Source organism: Ictalurus furcatus, chromosome 2 (assembly GCF_023375685.1).
Source record: "Ictalurus furcatus strain D&B chromosome 2, Billie_1.0, whole genome shotgun sequence".
In the NCBI taxonomy this organism is placed as follows: Eukaryota; Metazoa; Chordata; class Actinopteri; order Siluriformes; family Ictaluridae; genus Ictalurus; species Ictalurus furcatus.
The window spans coordinates 26,664,112-26,683,854 of record NC_071256.1 but is presented as its reverse complement, the minus strand read 5'-3'; the positions used below and the strand labels follow the sequence as shown (position 1 = coordinate 26,683,854).

General features: G+C 37.3%; 2 protein-coding genes across 4 annotated transcripts; one reads left to right on the top strand and one right to left on the bottom strand.

The window, feature by feature from the left end:
* Nucleotides 1-7,409: 7,409 nt before the first annotated feature.
* Nucleotides 7,410-12,418, bottom strand: fahd1 (fumarylacetoacetate hydrolase domain containing 1). 2 transcript variants are annotated; one of them, XM_053611801.1, is made up of 2 exons: nucleotides 12,348-12,418; nucleotides 7,410-9,434 (listed from the first exon to the last, which is right to left on the bottom strand). In XM_053611801.1, exons 1-2 carry the CDS (start codon nucleotides 12,412-12,414, stop codon nucleotides 8,746-8,748), a joined length of 756 nt encoding a protein of 251 aa, XP_053467776.1. In that variant the 5' UTR covers nucleotides 12,415-12,418; the 3' UTR covers nucleotides 7,410-8,745. The 2 variants fall into 2 exon arrangements, with proteins under 2 accessions (XP_053467776.1, XP_053467784.1); XM_053611809.1 differs by lacking the exon at nucleotides 12,348-12,418 and adding an exon at nucleotides 9,673-9,788.
* Nucleotides 9,851-19,738, top strand: LOC128599808 (hydroxyacylglutathione hydrolase, mitochondrial). 2 transcript variants are annotated; one of them, XM_053611778.1, is made up of 9 exons: nucleotides 9,851-10,008; nucleotides 13,407-13,582; nucleotides 13,661-13,725; nucleotides 13,824-13,941; nucleotides 15,478-15,586; nucleotides 17,543-17,646; nucleotides 17,805-17,906; nucleotides 18,030-18,109; nucleotides 18,728-19,738. In XM_053611778.1, the coding sequence occupies exons 1-9, from the start codon at nucleotides 9,939-9,941 to the stop codon at nucleotides 18,825-18,827; spliced, it is 924 nt and encodes a 307-aa protein (XP_053467753.1). In that variant the 5' UTR covers nucleotides 9,851-9,938; the 3' UTR covers nucleotides 18,828-19,738. The 2 variants fall into 2 exon arrangements, with proteins under 2 accessions (XP_053467753.1, XP_053467763.1); XM_053611788.1 differs by having other exon boundaries at nucleotides 9,865-10,008; nucleotides 13,450-13,582.
* The last annotated feature ends 5 nt before the right edge of the window (nucleotides 19,739-19,743 follow it).

Below are 19,743 nucleotides of genomic sequence, written 5' to 3'. Positions count from 1 at the left end.
CTGTGGTATAAGAGGAATGAAACCACTGTTGAAAAATAATCAACTTTTAAGGTGGTAATGGTATAATGCAGAGCCCTGTCATGTTTTATTCCTTACTTTGCAGATCTGGTCCCCTATAGGTTTCGATCGATATTCATAATCAATAATTCACCTGATTAGACATGATATTATATATGGATGGTATTGTTGTGAAAGGGGGGTGGGGGCTGAGTTGGAAAAGATTATGGCAAAGCTAAAAAGCATCATTGCTAATTAAAGATATATATAAAATAAAATAAATAAATTTCAAAACCCCAAAAGAATTAAATGAGAGGCAGGATGTGTCAGGTATAGATGGGTGATTTGCACATCCCACACCTGGTCTTTTTAACATCTCCAGTTATTCATTATGAATGCTTTGAAATAACCACATTGCCTGTGGTAACTCCTTCTTGCCCACATGGGCCTGTAATGACAGAATTCATGTTACTTAGCCACATGTAAACGATGGTGGATTGTGTGTCTTTTTATCAATATATCAGTCAGTGACAGATGATTAAATCAATAACATGGCAGTAAAATATAAATATGGATGGAGTCAGCATGGAAGGGAAAGAGGAGGAGGACAGGGAATTATGCCTTAAATTTACAACCCTGTGGAAAATCATTCTAGCACGTTGTCCTTGTGTGATTTTCTCATATGCTGTTAGAAGGCCTTTAATTAATGTACTACAGAGCAAATAACAAAAACATATGAAAATACCAGTTACAAAAAAACATGGGCTTTTGCTGTGTACACAACATCATCTACATACGTTTATATTGAAATGTTTGTGATGTGCTTAGTAATTCTGGTGCCAATTTGTTGGTTGATGTCATATTTTCTTATTCCCATTGTTACTCCCACTCTGATGTTACAGGGTGACATTGCTAGCACATTTACAATGTCATTTGATAGGAGAAAAAAAAAGTCAGCACTGTTAGTGCCTTTTCCCATTTTCTCAGAATTTAATTTCCACATACATTATAAATGCCTTTGAAGAAAACACGGGGTGGATTTGCTCTTTAAGGGTCATTCATTTTGTTGCTATAGGGAAACCCTTAAATGTCCTGTGCAGGACCATACAACAAATGGTTTCCTTTTCAGAAAAAGTTCCTTTAGATAGCTAGAACTCATCCTTAGAGACTTCCAATAATACCTTGAGGAACACTTCTCTCTAAAATATAGAGTAAGATGCAATGCACATGAACAGTGGCAAGTTACACTGCTACAGTACTAATCTAGTACTAGCTCTGCATGCTATGAGTCACACCCAAGTGAACACTGCAAGGGGTAATTCAGCACTAGGCATTTATTTCTTGTTTATACATTCTGGCCACTACTGAAGCACTACTCCAAGTGTAATTGTAGGTGCACATAACCCTTTGATTAGCAAATCATCTGACTTATCCTACTGCTACCCACAAATTAATTCATACCATAAGATCCTCCCACTGTGGGATTCTTAGCCTTATAAAAATGGCCCAAAGATGTGTTCAGTTCCAGATGGAAGACTTGCCAGTTTGGTAGGCATATGGCAAGCTAATCAGGCTCTGGCAGTGAGCAGACACAGTGGTAGGAGGATCTGAAGGAATACTGAAAGATCTGCATCTTGATTTGTGGGATTACTGTGTTAAAGTGGTTCTTCCTTACCAAGCCAATTAATAGTGGGTGAGTGGAAAAGCTCTCCATGCCTGCTAACATCCACTTAAACTTAAGTTATGGCTGGCTTGGGACATACTAAAAGTAAATTAATAACTGTTATAAACACTAGCTTTCTGCTAATAATTCAACAAAATGTAAGTCCAAATTACGGTCTTGTATGGCTAAACATACAATTTTCAACTGATTATGAGGGGATTTCTGAGTCTAATGTTTTAAGATAATGTACTATGATTTTAATCCATTTATTGAAATTTATCCTGGTCATGGTCCTGAGCCTATCCTGGGAACACTGGGCGTGAGGCAGGAATACACCCCGGATGGGAGGCTAGTCCATTGCAGGGCACTATGCACACACATTATCACAGTCATTTTTCATCTAGAGAAAACCCATGGAGAACATGCAAAACTCCACTCAGGATCAAATGAGCAGTGCTACCTGCTGTACTATCATGCTTCTTCTTTTTTTTTTATTTAAAAAAAAAATCTATTTTTAAGCCACTGCCACTGAGTGGTTGAGGCATTATGTTTTTAGGCTGTCTATCCATCTGTCAGAGATTCAACATTCAACAATGAGTGATTGAATATTTGAATGTTTTATACGGAATCGTCATTGTAACCTGCAGATTGACTGATTAGATTTTGGATTTGATCCACTCAAGGGTTAAGGTTAAAGCAGGGTCAGATGTGTGAAATAGTTTTTCTTCAATAGCTTCCATCCTATTTGAAGTATATTTTAAGAGTATTTCAGTCTTACAAATTAGTAACAAGATGGACAATAACTTGGTGAAGGCATCCCTATCAACAACATTGGCATCATGGTTCAACTTGGGGTTTTTTTTGTTTTTTTTAAAAAAATTATTATTATTTAAGTATGTATTACATGCAGACTACATTGATATGCTTATTTACTCAGCTGGGATTCTCAATCTTTGATCACCAACTATATGTCATGTAATTTCACAGCTTAGATTTCCACCTGCCATTTTACAGCCAGTTTAACTCATTTGGTTCATTTGGAAAATTCCAGTTCTTACCATGTCCTCGCTCTTCCCAGATGATATCTATATGTATGTCAATTTGTTCCACAGTTTTATAACACATGATTTAGGGGTTTATCTGACTAAATGTTAGCGAGATCTTTCAGTCAATCTTCACATCAGTTAGAAAGCCTGAGCAGGAAAAAACCCCAACACATTTTATGATAGATAACTCCCAGATGATTTGTTTTTAAACAGATCTGCTTAATGAGGTTGTGAACAGCCAAAATGGATTTACTCAAATGAACTTCTTAATTTGTGGTCAGCAGGATTAAAGGAGAACAAAGCTCTGAAATCCAAACTGTTTGAAACATTTAGCACAAACAAAGAAAAAAAAATCTAAATAACATTTGCGCTTTCTGTAAACCTAGAATGACTTTTGAAGGCCATATTGCCAATGTTATGTTTGGGATCAGTTTTCCTATTCACCGCAGACCACTTTAATTCTAAATGAGAGTCAGTGTAACAGACACTACACATCATTGACTGAATTCTTTCCTGTCATTGTTCAATAGCAATTCTGACAGATGAAACTCAAACTGTGTCTTTTATGTGTGCTTTCATTTTGACAAACATGCTTTTGGAGAGTTGGCATTAAGTTGACTCTTTTCATCTTGCAATATTCAATACTGAAATGAAAATATTAAAAAAGTAGATGATGAAATATAAAAATATTTCCTTCAAAATTTATGAATGTCCCTTTCTGGTTTTCTCAAGAATATACTTTGTGTACTTTTAAATTGCCACAAGTCAGATATCTACAGTGAACTGCATTAACAAGTATTCACCACCCATGGACATTTTGCACATTTTGTAGTGTTACAACCAGAGAACTGGAAATGAATAAGATTTATTATATGCCATGAATCTACAGAACACCCAGTAATATTCAATTAGGGGGGAAACCGTACATTAGTTCTGGTGCAAACAGTTGCCATCTGAAGTCATATACTTTGTTAAATGAAGTGCACATGTGGGAAATTAAAGTGTCATGTGATCTCAACAAATTACACCTGTTCTTGGATGGTCCCATGCTTTGTTATAGAATATACCTAAACACATAGTATCATGAAGACCAAAGGTCTATCAAAATAAGTTTGGGAAACAGTTCACAATTAGGGTTTGTTTCTTAAATAAATATCTCAAACATCCTGTGGAGCATATGGGTAATGGAAGAGCGATGAATCCTGTGAAATCCCATTTGAAGTTTTCCAAAAAACATGTTGGAGACTCAAACATGCACAAAAAATGGTCTTGAATAATCTGGCCTTGGAACAAATCGCTATGTTTGGGGGAAACACAACATTGCTCATCTCCCAGAGGACACCAATCGCACAATACACAATAAAGCATGGTAGTGGTAGTATCATGCTGAGAGTTAAACAAAATTAATTAATTAATTAAAAAACACCCCCACTTCAAAACTATCTGCTAATGTGTGTAACTTCATGACATACTATTATCCCATTTCCATTCCCTTTCCAGACTGTAACACTACAACATGTTGGAAAGTTCAAAAGGGTTCATATTTATGCAAACCACTGTAAATGCTCTCACTGATATGATTAGCAGAAGGAAGTGAGATCATGAGATATATAAAACCATCACCAGAATTTTAGTTTAATCCCACGATAGGTAAACCAATACCTGAGAAAGTAAGGGCCTCTTAGTATTCATGCTGCAATGACAACCCTGCCATCATGACCACTGAACTGTAAATGTACCCCAGTTCTACCCATATCATTGTAACAGTAGGAAACAGCACCTGTCAGATAAACACAATGATATGACACTAACGTAAATATACACCACAAAAAACATAAACACACTGAGCAAGCGTCAAACAAAAAAAGGTCTAAACTTCAGACTGAATAACTTTAGCCAATTTCACAACACTAGTTATACTGTTCATTTGATAACAAATATGAAACTCACACTTAATCAACATAATGAGGGGTTGCAATGGTTCAAATAATAGTCCTCTTCGCTTTGCTGAATGAATGAGAAGGAACATGAAGCATCAGATTACACACTGATCACAGTTCATCTTAAAGTTATGTTTTAGAAAGTTCTTTTTATAATACTTGAATAAATATGACCTCTGAGGATACAAACAATCTCTTCCATGATAAAATAATCATCCATCCTCAAGCTCTCTAACCAGTGTCAGGCTCAACTGGAAGATTTCATTTATAAAACTGTGTAACATTATCATGGCATCATGTGCAGTGATGGGATGACGAAACTTAGAGACAAAGAATTTGAGAAGAGAGGTTTAACTGAACCTGTAGGAGACGATCTAGAAGGCAATATAGCATGGAAGGAAACAAAGCAACACAAGTACTGGCTTGGTGAAATGATATTCGGCTTAGATTTATTTATTTATTTATTTATTTATTTATTTATTTATTTATTACACATGGCATTTCAACAGACATTTAGTTTCAGGGTCGTGGGCTTAAGCCAAGAACAGCTGGATTCCTGAAGTAATAAGAAACAATTCCCCGCAGCTAACGCCCTTGGTCTAAATTAAATATTGAGATGAAAATATGTATGAAGCAAAACCAACTGAAGCCAAAAGGCCAAAAATGTTAAAATATTGGAACTGATCAATGTACTCAATATGAATATTAAAAGCTGGCTTCAGTTTAAAATGCTTGGAAATCAGTGTAAAACCAATATATCTCAGTGACTGCCAATGTTGTTAAACAAACAAGACTTCCAGAGGACTTTTGTTCAGTGGTCTTAGGACTCATTCAACTGAGTCATGCAAATGTTGACTGCACTGCACTGCCCTCAAGTGGCCATACATAACTTCTTTACAGAAGGGCAGTGGTGGCTTAGCGGTTGGGGCTCTGGGTTGCTGATCGGACGTTTGGGGGTTCGGGCCCCAGCACTGCCAGGCTCTGGGTTGCTGATTGGAAGGTCGGGGGTTTAAGCCCCAGCACTGCCAAGCTGCCACTGTTTGGCCCTTGAGCAAGGCCCTTAACCCTCTCTGCTCCAGGGGTGCTGTGTCACGGCTGACCCCAACTTCCTGACAAGCTGGAGTATGCAAAGAAAAGCATTTCACTGTGCATATGTATATGTGATCAATAAAGACTCATTATCATTATCATTATTTCAAATACTCCAACACTGGTTTCAAATATGAATTTGACTCTTTTTAACATAATGTGATCCTGAAACTAAAACATGAACAACCAATGTACATTACACCTTATCTCAAAACCCCTTTATACTGTTCAACAGCTGCAACTTTTGGCCACATAGAGTATTTTTCTTCCTAGGAACATTTTATCCAAGCAATTATTGGATAATTGCTATGAGATATTTAAAGGTTTTGCTGTATCCTAACATGATTTTTAACTCAGCCAATAGATGACATGGTACAATCATTTTTTCTCCTTCAGGTCCAATAAGGGAATTATTGCCACTGGCTTACAGAAAAATAATGACTATATGTGTATGTGTACTGTATATACAGTACATATGTACTGTACTTTATGATACATGGATAATAGTATTTCTCTGTCAGGTTCTCCTCAGAAAAAATCTCAGAATGGGGGTAATGTCTCAACAGTGTACACTTCAAAAGCAGTGTTTCTGATGAAATCTGAGCAGGGCATAAAGAAAATTATGTGAAAAGGATGAGTGGGGTGACAAACCTATAATATGTGTAGGAAGAAATATCTATCTTATTTTATTTAATAATGTTATTTATCATATCATCTGAGTGCTGTTGGTATTAGGACACTTAGAGGGTGTGTTGTAGCCCAGCCAGTGTTGCCAACTCTTTTCAGAAGAAAGTAACTAAATCATGCTCAAAATGTTGTTAGACAGACTAGTCGTCACAGTTGTGACTTTTCATTGATTCATCATGATCATTTCCATATTAAATTTCATTTCAACATTCTCATATTTTGGTGGAAATGTAGATGAATGTTGCTCAAATTTGAAAGCATCAAGGCCAAGAAGTCATGACTGTCAAGTCCTGTCTTTCATAATGATGCTTCAAGCAAGGTCGATTTTGCAGCCTTATTGATGATAACTGATAACGTGCATATAACATGCATATGAGTCTTCAGCTATAAGCTGTAGCTGTCATTGTCACAGGAAACATGGAAGGAAACATCCTTTGAGGAAATACTTAAGAGTGACTAAATGTACAGTACAAAATGGTATTTTAAAACATTCAAATATGGATTTTTGTGTAGCACTCAAACACTCAAAATATATTCTGACAGCTACACTAGAAAAATACATTGTATACTAATGCGAGTTGAATTACAGTCACTGTAAAAGGTGTATGAGGCAGAAGCTATATATTTTTTAAGATAAATGAGCTAATCTGTTGCATACGATGATGTTTTCATGGAGTATAATTTAGAATCTTATGTTTTGTCATCCAGTTTCCTCAACCCAGTCCAAAGACATGCGTTGTAGGATAGCTGGCATTTCCAAATTGTCCCTAGTACGTAAATGTGTGTGTGATTCCCCTGGGATAGGCTCCAGACTCCCCACAACCCTATGTAGGATAAGTGGTATGGGAAATAAATGGATGGATGGATTTTTTGTCATGCTGTTCACTAGGCCAGTGTGAATTGATACAGATGGTACATACCATGTATTAGTCTTTAGTGGCTCTTTTAATCTAATCACACGTGAGATCAATCAGAGAGTCAACAGTATTGCTAGGTTACTTACTTTATTTCATTCAATCATTTTCAGTAATTGCTTTATGGTGGTCAATATTGTGGTGGATCTGGAGGTTATCCAGGAAACATGGGGCGTGATGCGGGAATACTACATGGAGTTGGTGCCAGACCATGTTTTTATTATTTCTTTTCTCATTTCAATATTGGTTTGTATTTTTCCTGTTTTATTTAATGATCTCTGAATAACAAAAATGAAAATCGGCTGTGTTCAATAAGCTTTGGTAAATTTTTTACTAAAATATAAAACAAACGTTTTTTTTCCCCCCTGGATTTTATTATTTATATAATCAAGTTGCCAGTATGACACTGTAGGATGTAACACGTTACTGTAGATATTTTATACAGTAATCTACAGTGCATTTTCTATTATATAACCGAATGAATGTTACTGTAAGATAACAGTATTGTGCTAAAGTACTATCATTGCATTTAAGAGTGACGTTACAGCACGTTGCAGTACGTTTTACAGTTGTAGCTTGCACTTAACAGTCAGCAAATTAAGGTACAATCTACAGGAAAGTTTAAAAGTATACGTTTTTAACGGTTTTATTTTGATTGCATGTTTACACCACGACACACCATATGGCCAAAAGATTGTGGACACCTGAGCATAACACTCATATGTGACTGTTGAACATCCTGTTCCAGATTTTGCTGTTATAATATCCTGTGATCGTTGTTCCAGTTCATCCCAAATGTGTTCAGTGGGGTCAGGGTTCTGTGCAGGACACTTGAGTTCTTCCACTTCATCCTTGGCAAACCATGTCTTCATGGAGCTCGCTTTGTGCACAGGGGCACTGTCATGCTGGAACAGGTTTAGTTTCAGTGAAGGGAAATTGTAATGCTACAGCATACAAAGTCATCCTATACAATTGTGTGCTTCCAACTTCATGGCAACACACTGTATAGATGTGATGATCAGGTGTCCACAAACATTCAGCTATTTAGTGTATGTTTACATGCAACCCTGGTTCCAAAAAAGTTGGGACACTGTGTAAAATGTAAATAAATGGACTTTTAAAAATGTACTTTACTTTTCCAACTTTTTTGAGACGTGTTGCAGCCAAATTCAAAATCACCTCTTTTTTTTCTTAAAATAGTACATTTCCTCACTTTTAACGTTTGATATGTTTTCTGTTCTGTTGTTAATAACGTGGGTTTATAAGATTTGCAAACCCTTGCATTCTGTGTTTATTTAGGCTACATTTTACACAGCGTCCCAACTTTTTTTGGAACCTGGGTTGTCATTTTGCATAACATGATCTCTGGGATAAACCCGAAAACAACTGAAAACGACTGAAAACTTGTGTCAGTTGTGTTTTGAAGCCCGTCTGCCGACTTTAAACGTCATGTTGATGACACCATCGATACCGGCCTGAAGCTCGTCGTGCTCGTGCACGGCTCCGACTCCTTTGGGCGTCCCGGTCAGTATGAGATCCCCTTCCTCTAACGCCATGACCCCGCTGATGTAGCTGATCAAGTAGGGCACAGAGAAGATCATCTGCGCCGTGCTGCCTCTCTGCCGAGTCACGCTGTTCACCTTGAGCCACAGCTCGACCCCTGCTGGATCCGGGATTCGTTCTTTGGGGATGAAGTCGCTCACGGGACAGGACGTGTCGAAGGCTTTGGCGAGAGTCCAGGGCAGTCCTTTGGCTTTGCACTGGTCCTGAACGTCTCGCGCGGTCATGTCCAAGCACAGCGCGTATCCGGCGACGTGCTCCATGGCGGAGGTCTGGGGGATCTCTCTGCCTGCTTTACCCACCACCACACCGAGCTCCACTTCATGGTGCAGATTGGAAGAGTAGTGCGGCACCAGGATCGGAGAGCCCTCCTTCAGGTATGCCGTCGGCGGCTTCAGGAACAGCACGGGCTCCGTGGGCAGCTCGTTCTTCAGCTCTCTGGCGTGTTCTGCGTAATTCCGCCCCACGCAGATTATCTTCCGTCCACACTCCCAAAAACGAGCCACATTTCGCGTGCTCATTTTCAACTCCCCTGAGCCTGGAAGAAACAGATGACTAAACTTTAATGACCTTTACTCGAGACTGTTACGGGAGGAATGTCAAGATCGACAAAAATAAATAAATAAAATAAATAATAATAATAATAAAAAAATATATATATATATATACTGATATAACTCATTTGTAGCCTACGAAAAGTATCCTACTGTTATTTTTAACAGCTACAACGCATTAAAACAAATACATTTATTTTGAATTTAGGCTGCTTGATTTACCTTGGTCTTATGAATGGTTTAATCTCAATTTGCTACATACTCCCTAAACTTGTCCACTACTTAGACCATAAAGTAACGCCTACTAAGTGCACTTTATACCCTTTTTGAGCACACAGCACGCAGATACGACGTGACGGCAGCGTTAACGCGGTCACGCCCCACGTATACGATTGGTTAACTCGGGTTCAAAGGATTAAAAGTGGGCGGGTTGTACTTCAAACCCAACTTTCGACTTCCTCTGTGTGTGTCGTAATCGCGATATTATCATGTTATTTAAGTCTGCGCTGCTCGGTGTCTGCGGTCTTGGCGCACTTGGAGTTGCAGCTTATAAATTTGGTATGTGTTTACAGGAAACGTATTTAATATATTTACTACAGCTCCACGCAGAGAATGCTGAAGTGGGTCAGGTTTATTTTGGTCAGCCAGAGCTGACATGTCTTCCTTTTGGTAAAATGTTGGCTGTGTTTTGGTCGGGGTGAACAGATGGGCTGTCCCAAAACAAGCCAGAAGACTCCGACCAAAACGGCACTACACAGTAGACTGCGTCATTATATTGCTTCTACTGTTTTGACTCAGTGTTTAATAGTGTGTATTTCTGTTTCGGAGGCAAAACAGAGACGATGTTTCCTGTGTGCGTTTTTTTTTAAAAAAATCATTCTTAGGCGTTGTCTTAAATAATCAACCAATGTATATTTCTTATATATCAACTTTATATATTCATTGTTCTAAGTCATACATTTACTGTCATTGACTGGAATAAAGTTGGATTGACGTTGGACGTTCGATATTCGCAGATATGCGGAAATTAAGGGACCGTCTCTAAAGTTACATACGACATTGTTAAACACGTTTCTAACTTCAGTAGCATTCGAAGGGAATGACTTACAGTCACATAACCAACTGGAAAGTGTTCATCTAGGTGTCAGGTATGATGCCCACCTTATAGATTTTTGATATTTATTAAAATAAGCTATTAAATCATATATAAATAATGCCATGAATTTCACTACAGAATGGGGTCATACACAAAATAGCCATAATTTAAAGCTCAATAGCATTTGAAGGGAATGATGTACAGTCATGAAGCCAAATGTAAAGTGTTTATCTAGGTGTCAGGTATGAAGCACACCTTTTAGATTTCTGATATTTATTAAAATAAACTATTCAGTTACATGTAAATATTGCCATGTATTTCACTACCGAATGGGCCCACACAAAATATACCATGATTTAAAGCTCAGTAGCATTTGAAGAGAATGATGTACAGTCACACAACCAACTGTAAAGTGTTCATCTAGGTGTCAGGTATGACGCACACCTTTTAGATTTCTGATATTTAACCTCACAATGCATGAACCAAAAAACCTTCACGAATGCATAAAGTCCTTATTTGAATAAATATCAGAAATCTAAAAGGTGTGCGTCATACCTGACACCTAGATGAACACTTTACAGTTGGTTGTGTGACTGTAAGTCATTCCCTTCAAATGCTATTGAGCTTTAAATTATGGTATATTTTGTGTATGAGCCCATGCAGTAATAAAATGCATGGCAATATTTATATATGATTTAATAGTTTATTTTTATTAAATATCAAAAATCTAAAAGTGTGCATCATTGCTGACATCTAGACGAACACTTTACAGGTGGTTATATGACTGTAAGTCATTCCCTTCAAATGATATTGAAGTTAGAAACGTGTATAACAGCCCTGTCCAGGGTGTACCCTGCCTTGTGCCTGATGCTCCCTGGGATAGGCTCCAGGTTCCCCGTGACCCTGAAGAAGGATAAGCAGTATAGAAGATGGATGGTTGGACATGTATAACAATGTCATATGTAACTTTAGAGAAGGTCCCTTAATTTCCGCATATCCGCGAATATCGAATGTCCAACGTCAAACCAACTATATGCCAGTTATTTTTGAAATGATTAAAAAAAGATAAGTAGACAATAAGAAGATTTTCTCATGAACGAATTCAGTACATGGAAAACTCAGATCTCGTACTTTTGATATGATACTTGTTTATGATTCTTTATTTGTGTCATAAATTAAAATACAGGTTGCATTTCCGTGCCACAGAGATACAGTATCTTAACCCTTAGCTAACATTCTCCAGTGTCTGGAGTAAACTGAGACTAGTTGTGACTGCATTATTCATGACCAAATGAGGCTTGGGCTGGTTTTATTTTTAATTTAAAAAAAAAAGTTGTTTATTTAATTATTTAATTATTTGATGTGAGACGTGTAGCTTACAGTATATGGCCAAATGTGAATGCACAACTGACCTTCACCCTTCACGTTGGAGCCAAACAATTGTATAGGATGTCTTAGTATGGTGTAGTATTACAGTTTCCCCTCATGGTCACCGCAAACATGCTCCAGAAATGACCATGTCCCATACTCACATTGAGGTACATGAAGACATGGTTTACCAGCATTCAGTAGGAAAAATTGAGCACGTTTTGGATGAATTGGAATGCTGAATAAACCCCAGGCTTCCTCAACCAACATCAGTGCCTTGACCTCACTAATGCTCTTGCGACTGAAATCCCCATAACCACTCTCCAAAATCTATTGGAAAGCCTTCCCAGAAAAGTGGAGGTTATTATAAAATTAAAAGGGAGAATTAATATGGAATGTTGTTCAACAAGCATATTTTCAGGTGTCCACAAACCTTTGGTCATATACAGGGTGTCCCAAAAGTCTCCACACGCAGGGGATTGTGTATAGCAGCACCACATCGGGTGTCTCGGTTGGTCCGCAACACTTCCGGTCTTTTTGAATTGGTTAATAAGTTGGGCAACAGTGTCGTGTGTGTGTGTGTGTGTGTGTGTGTGTGTGTGTGTGTGTGTGTGTGTGTGCGCGCACGCATGTGTGATGTGCTTGACATGTTTCCTGTTAAAGTCCATCTCGACCTGGCGTCAGCTTCCCGACCCGGCCATGAGAATGATTTCAGTACATACTTCCTTTGTCAAAGGCATTCTTAAAAGCTATTTGTATATATAAGTATGAACATTTTTGGATGACTTTTTGCTTTAGGAAAGTTTTAATTCCCCCTATGTATGGAAACTTTTGGGATAAACTATAAGGTTTGCTTATGCCTAATGACATATTCCTGTCTCATATTATATATGTATATGGTATATACAAGTGTATATGTATGATATATGCATATATGCTTGTATTAATTGTAACAATCCATGAACAGTATTACATTATGCTAGATTTTTATTTTCTTTTGAGCAATGAATTTAAATCATTTTAAATATTATTGTACTATTTCAGTGTTAGGTGCATAAATAAATATGTACCGCCATATTTATTTATTGGAGTACTGGTGCTTGTTATTTGTGATCATGCCATACACACCAAGAACCAGTTACACTGTGTTAAAATGTAGATTCAATCAGTGTAACAACACGTTTTCCTAGTTTTATCAACCACAGATACAGAGACCAGGTGAACTGGGTTGATATTTTGAGCACTGTAACAGTGATCTACTTTCACCATAGGATGTCCCAGAATGACTCCTTACCCACAAATATCTCACCAGCTAGCAAGTTATAAATGTAAACATGTTCCCAGTTGACCTGATAAGGCCTAGATACTATTCAACTTGCGGCTTCACAGGTTGATTAGTAACACGTCTGGAACATTTAAAATGACTTTTATGCCAAAATAGCATTTTAAACTTTGTATTTGCTGTTTTCTGTGGGGGTTTTTTTTCCTGAAGCCCCTTCCCAGATCCCAGCAGTGTTTTTTCATTCCGTGGTTAGGAAATCAGCTCTCGTGGAGCAATCCAACATGAAGATCGAGCTGCTGCCTGCACTCACCGATAACTACATGTACCTCCTCATTGACGAGGACACAAAAGAGGCAGCCATTGTGGACCCAGTAGAACCTGGGAAGGTAAGAAGAGTTTCACTTTAACTGCTGTAGAAGTATGTCATGCTTCCTGATTGTATAACTGATCTTTATTCTGGTTAGGTTGTTGAAGCTGTTAAGAAGCACGGCGTGAGGCTCAAATCCATTCTAACTACACATCATCACTGGTAAGTCTGGCTTTAAATCATCCATGAGTTATGCAAGTTTTACATACTCTTGTCTTGTCTATTTATTTGGTGTGTGTTTGGGGGTGTTATGCTGATAGGGATCATGCTGGTGGAAATGAGAAGATGGTGAAGTTGGTCCCTGGGCTGACCGTGTACGGAGGTGATGACAGAATAGGAGCCTTGACCAAAAAAGTAACACATTACAACACTTTCAAAGTAAGTCCTCATGCCAGTTATGGAATGTTTTTTCTTCTTTTTTAACTTTGGAAAAATTTGAAAGGATTTAAACAGAGAATACAGGCATATACTGTAGCCTAGTGGTTAATACAGGTAAATGTAAGAAGGTGTCTTTAGCACTTTTCGATTTTAATCATACTGTTTTGACGATATTTGAACATTCATACAAAGGATTAGCATAGGGGTTCCTAAACTGGGGCTCATAAATCTCCTCTTCTGTTTCAGTCATTTATTTTACAAATTATTATTATAAATATCGAAGATGGATTTTGTGTGCTTTTGAAACATTAAACATTGGATTTTGAAACATTATTGCGCATATCTTTGGACTGGGGGAGGAAACTGGAGTACCCGAGGGAAAACCCTGAAGCATGGGGGGGTGGGGGGGCATGTAAGCTCCACGAACACAGGAAGAGGCAGGATTTGAACCACCAATCCCAGAGGTGGGAGGTAAACGTGTTAACCTCTAGGCGAAAGTTACAGTAGTCATAAATTATAAATCTGGAATTTAAATGGTCAAGGCTTGGGGTTGCACAAAATGTATAATGTACATTTGGGGTCGTTTGCACAAAAAGTTTAACAACCTCTGGATTAGCATTATCTTTACATGCCGCTTTAAAATTCAGTTTAGTGCCTGATGCCCTTGAAATGATGCGATCAAAGGTAGATTTAAAGCAGCCATTAATTCAATATGATCCTTGATTTTTAACAAAATATAGCTTTGAGTGCAGGGACCTGCTTCCTTCACTGGGGATGACATAAAGAAAGAGAGAGCAAAAATGGAAATGTACAGAATGAAAGAAAATAAGATTTTGTGTGTGCATACAGTATATGTGTGGCAGTCTATGAAAATCCAGTGGATGTCTCTGTGGCTGAAAAAGTTGCCAAGAAATAATAAAGATTTTGGCCGAAATGTGTTGTTTCCACCAAATATACAGTATATTTCACTAAAACAACATGGACGTTTATTTTTCTTCAAAAATCAGATTAGTTAAATGCACACTTTAACAAACAAACTGTCAATCTGCCTAAAGGTATAACCTTGCTAGCTAATTGTTGTTAAATAGCCACGTATTATAGCGAAATGGATGTAAACCAGTTCACTTTGTACTTAGATACTGGTTGTCAAAAATATCTACGATGCGCCAGTGCTGCAGTCGAAATGAAAGCTATACAAGCAATGTTCTCCCTTTCTACTTTTGGGGTTTACCAGGTTTTAAAATGTTATATACAGTATAATAGAACATGTCAGAATTTCACCAGGTGTACAATGTCCCCAGGCCACTATATATATATATATATATATATATATATATATATATATATATATATATATATATATATATATATATATATATACACACACACACACACACAGTGAAAATGTGATTCAGTGACCGTTGCCTCCCATATTGTCTTTTTGTTGCAGTTGTATCATAAATATTGAGAGTTGAGAGTCTCAGACCACCAGTGTGGAGCAATGAATCTTTACCGGTTTGTTTGTTGTGTATTTAGGTGGGCACGCTCAATGTAAAGTGTTTGTTTACACCGTGCCATACGAGTGGACACATCTGCTACTTTGTGACATCAGAAAATAGCTCTGAACCCCCTGCAGTGTTTACAGGTATGATACAGCTGCAGGTATTATCTGACATAATCAGATATGCTTGACTCTGACAGCAATAATAGAACATCTGATAATAATCATACCACAGGTTGCAACAACATAATTGCATATAAAAACAAAACAAAATAATTATACCACAGCACTGTTGAAGTCTCAAGTCTAATTGGTCAGAATGTGTTGATTAATTTTCTGTTACAGAACTTAATCAAGAGCTCTGAGATTAATGCCACCTACAAGGCAAATTACAGGTTTATATTAATGCACTCTTTCTAACGTGTTATTCATTCTATAATAACAGCTCATTTACAGGTACTCTGAGGGATTTCAATTTAATAATAATATTTTTAAAAACACACAAAGAAAACCATATAATTGTTGATATGGTGACGTTTTCTGTGAGGAGACAATTAACATTTATGGAAGGAGTCTCCAGTGTCAGTACTTTGTAACAGTCAGGGGTAAGCCTGTCACTGTATTGTCACGAGGTCATATATGGACTTGGGCTTCTTCATTTTTTACATGCGTGTTTGTTTACATAAGAATGAATGTCGGTAACATTTTAGCCATTCGTGCTGCTTCGGTTCTCTTGTCCTCTCTAGGGCTGTCAAATTCAAATTCAAACTTTGAATATTTGGCACATTTGAATTCAATTGCAGTGCATTCGAATTTAAAATGTGTACAAGCTTTAGCACCGATTTTAATTACAACATACTGTTGAAAAAATGACACGCAAGATATTAACACTATGCATTAACAATGTTTTCTTTGAAGAAGAAAAATCTTGTAAGAAGTTCTAGTGTTTCAGATAATCCAGTCATTGTCAGTAATGTCGGGGATTGAGTTTAAGCTGCGTGAGCTGAAGCTGATTGAACAGCAGTAAACTGAAGCACTTTACTAGCGGGTTGATTAACTCACCCAAACACGTCCTATACACATATGAGATCATTTACAAAACAAATCATTTACATAACGTGAACCCAATATTACAACAACAAATGAACTTGAACTTAAGTAACACGCTAGGTAGAATGGTAAGTCATGTTGTGAATACACTTCTTCCATAAAAATGCACTAAAACACAGACAATGAATAACTAAAGCATAAAGAATTCACAATATTGTATTACAGTAGTGTATCATTGTAATGTTATTATTTCAGGAGGTCAGGTTTTCACAACAAAGGCAGTTTTCACATGTTTTTGGTGTGTATAGTTCATACATTAAAATTTGTGACTATTTGGTTTAATTATAGCCATTTTTCATCAACTAAAATGCCTTTGGCTGACATGACATGAAATATTGACTAAATTTAAAGGATATTTTTGTCAGAAGACAAAAACTATTTTTTGATGTTACAATTCTAATGTACTGTATGAATATTCTTAAGAATTAGATGTTCATTGCTCTTCGAAAGGGTGTACTTATTATTATGCTGTTACATTATCATTATATCTGTGACATAAAATGGTCTTAAAATGAAAATAATATATTTTATCACAATTATTTCTGGACAGTATATCGACAGATATAAAATAGAAAGAATAAAAGGAGAGGGTGGTGAGGGTAGGAAAGTTTATACCTGCTATAACAAGTAATAACAGGAACTAACTAATTTGTGTGGACGTTCCACAAACATTAAATGCAACTAAATATATAACGCGCACAGTATGACACCATTCATTAATTAATATATATTGTAATCAGTGACAAACTGCTGATTGATAAGAGGAATAAAATACTTCAGCTAATATTGAAAAATAGGGTTCACCACCACATTGTTGTTGATTAATTTACTATTAAAGCAGCTGTCTTATTTTATTGCTTATGCATGACTAAAATACAAGGCGGTAAATATAATATTAATATTAATTTCCTTGGTATGTAGTATATTGGTTGCGCAATAGTTATGTAATTGCATTGACATTGTTGCATCATGTTTTCTGATTGTGTATAGGGGACACCCTGTTTGTGGCAGGCTGTGGAAAGTTCTTTGAGGGTACAGCTGATGAAATGTATAAAGCTCTGGTAGACATTCTGGGACGACTTCCTCCTGAGACGGTAACTATCTCACGAAACATTTGCACAGTGTACAACTCGCTGTGTAACGCCTTGTTTACATGTTCTGCTCACAACTCAAAATATTTTTTATCAAGCATCCATTCATAGTAACAGACTCTTTGTAAGCAGTATAGTCACATGCTCTTGTTGTGCTCCAGCGTGTGTACTGTGGTCATGAGTACACAATCAACAATTTAAAATTTGCACGCCACGTGGAACCAAGTAACGAGGCCATCAGGAGAAAACTGTCATGGGCTAAGGTACTTGATCATGTTCTTTCACTCTGATTACATTTATGTTATAAACACATGTTCATTTGTTTATTTTATTTTATTTTTTTTTATTTCAAATAGACTTAACTAACAGCTCGTGTTGTTAATTAGGAGAAATACGATAACGGAGAGCCGACCATTCCTTCCACGATGGCGGACGAATTCACGTTCAACCCCTTCATGAGAGTCAGGTAGAAAAACATCCATCCAGTATCACTTAAAGGTGCGGTTTATAATGGCGTTTTATGACCGATAATAATGATATACTATCAAAGATACCCTAGAAGAGGGGGCATGATGGCGTGTGTTTAGAACATTCGCCTCGCACCTCCAGGGTTGGGGGTTCGATTCCCACCTCTGCCCTATATGCATGGAGCTTGCACGTTCTCCCCGTGCTTTGAAGGTTTCCTCCGAATACTCCTGTTTCCTACCCAAGTCCAAAAACCTGCATTGTAGTCTGATTGGCATCTCAAAATTGTCTGCAGTGTGTGAATGGGTGTTTGAGAGTGTCTGCGATTGTGCCCTTCGATGGGTTGGCACCCCAGGGTGTCCCCCGCCTTGTCCCCCGAGTCTCCTGGGATAGGCTCCAGGCTCCTCTGCAACCCTGTGTAGGATAAGCGGTACAGGAAATGGATGGATGGATACCCTAGAAGAACAGTGATTTACAAAATTGCAGTGCAGTTAATCTGCATAGATTCTTTATTTCAGGATTCTGTTTATATTTTTATCTGACCCAGAAATGAGCTCCACCTCCAGGTGGGACAGAGCTGTTCATCTTTTTGAAATTGTATAATTTACTTTTGTTCTAGAGAGAAAACAGTACAGATGCATGCCGGGACAAATGACCCCATAGACACGATGCGGAGTATCCGGAAAGAGAAGGACGGCTTCAAAGTGCCCAAGGACTGAGATTGTGTGCAGCTTTCAGTGCATTGAGGAAATTCTCTATTATGATGCATCTTAAGGCATTTCACACTCTTACTAACTGGGCTGTACACAGGAAAGAGAGCATTCATGTTAATCCAACAGTTATACGCTCCTTTAGGGGTAGGAATTGATTTAAATGTTGTTTCTCTAGTCAGCGTGTTGTTCAAAATGACCATCACATGCCAGGGATGGCCTCAGAGCCGTACTGAATTATTTAGCTCATCTGCTGCTTATCATATATAATATATCGAATTAGTCTTTTATGATTTTATTAATCATGTTAGAGCTGTGAACACATGAAGCTTTGCAGTGCTGTGGCACCTTAAGAGTTTGGTTTGGATTAGTGTTTATACAGTAAAAAGTATGAAATCAAATCCAGCGAGCAGTTTATATAATTTCTAAGTTAAAGTAGTCATTAGTGACACCTATAGAATCTGCATAAGGAATGCTAACAGCTTCTTAAATTGGCTTCAAACCTTTTTCTCTGACGTGTTTAGTTTGGTAATTGGGAAAAAAAAGCAGCAAATGTTTTTGACTGATTTAAAAATATTTACATATGTTGTGATTTTGAAAGCAGGGATTCATAATTAGTGAACAAATGTTTTAATGTGCAATGATTTATTTTTGTTAATTGAAGAAGGCTATTCTAGTATGGCAGGCAATGTGATCTTTGTGTTATAAGAGCAAATGTATTTTCAGGCTTCCAGACAGTAAGCATGATCGGATATGGGACATACATTGATGCAACAGTTGTCATGCCGTAATTATTATTATTATTATTATTATTATTATTATTATTATTGTACCCTGCCTTGCACTTTCTGTTCTCAGAAGGCGAAAATGCAAAAATGATTATATATCAGTGTGATCAATAAAGTGCCTGGGAGAACCAACATAC

What these genes read in the sequence shown, in the direction of transcription:
- LOC128599808 (XM_053611778.1), top strand. Translation starts at nt 9,939, where the DNA reads ATGTTATTTAAGTCTGCGCTGCTCGGTGTCTGCGGTCTTGGCGCACTT. An exon ending in ACCCCCTGCAGTGTTTACAG is followed by an intron (nt 15,587 to 17,542) that starts GTATGATACAGC and finishes GATTGTGTATAG; the next exon opens with GGGACACCCTGTTTGTGGCA. An exon ending in AACCCCTTCATGAGAGTCAG is followed by an intron (nt 18,110 to 18,727) that starts GTAGAAAAACAT and finishes CTTTTGTTCTAG; the next exon opens with AGAGAAAACAGTACAGATGC.
- fahd1 (XM_053611801.1), bottom strand. Translation starts at nt 12,414, where the DNA reads ATGTGGTGCTGCTATACACAATCCCCTGCGTGTGGAGACTTTTGGGAC. An exon ending in CACCCTGTATATGACCAAAG is followed by an intron (nt 9,435 to 12,347) that starts GTTTGTGGACAC and finishes TGTTTCTTCCAG; the next exon opens with GCTCAGGGGAGTTGAAAATG.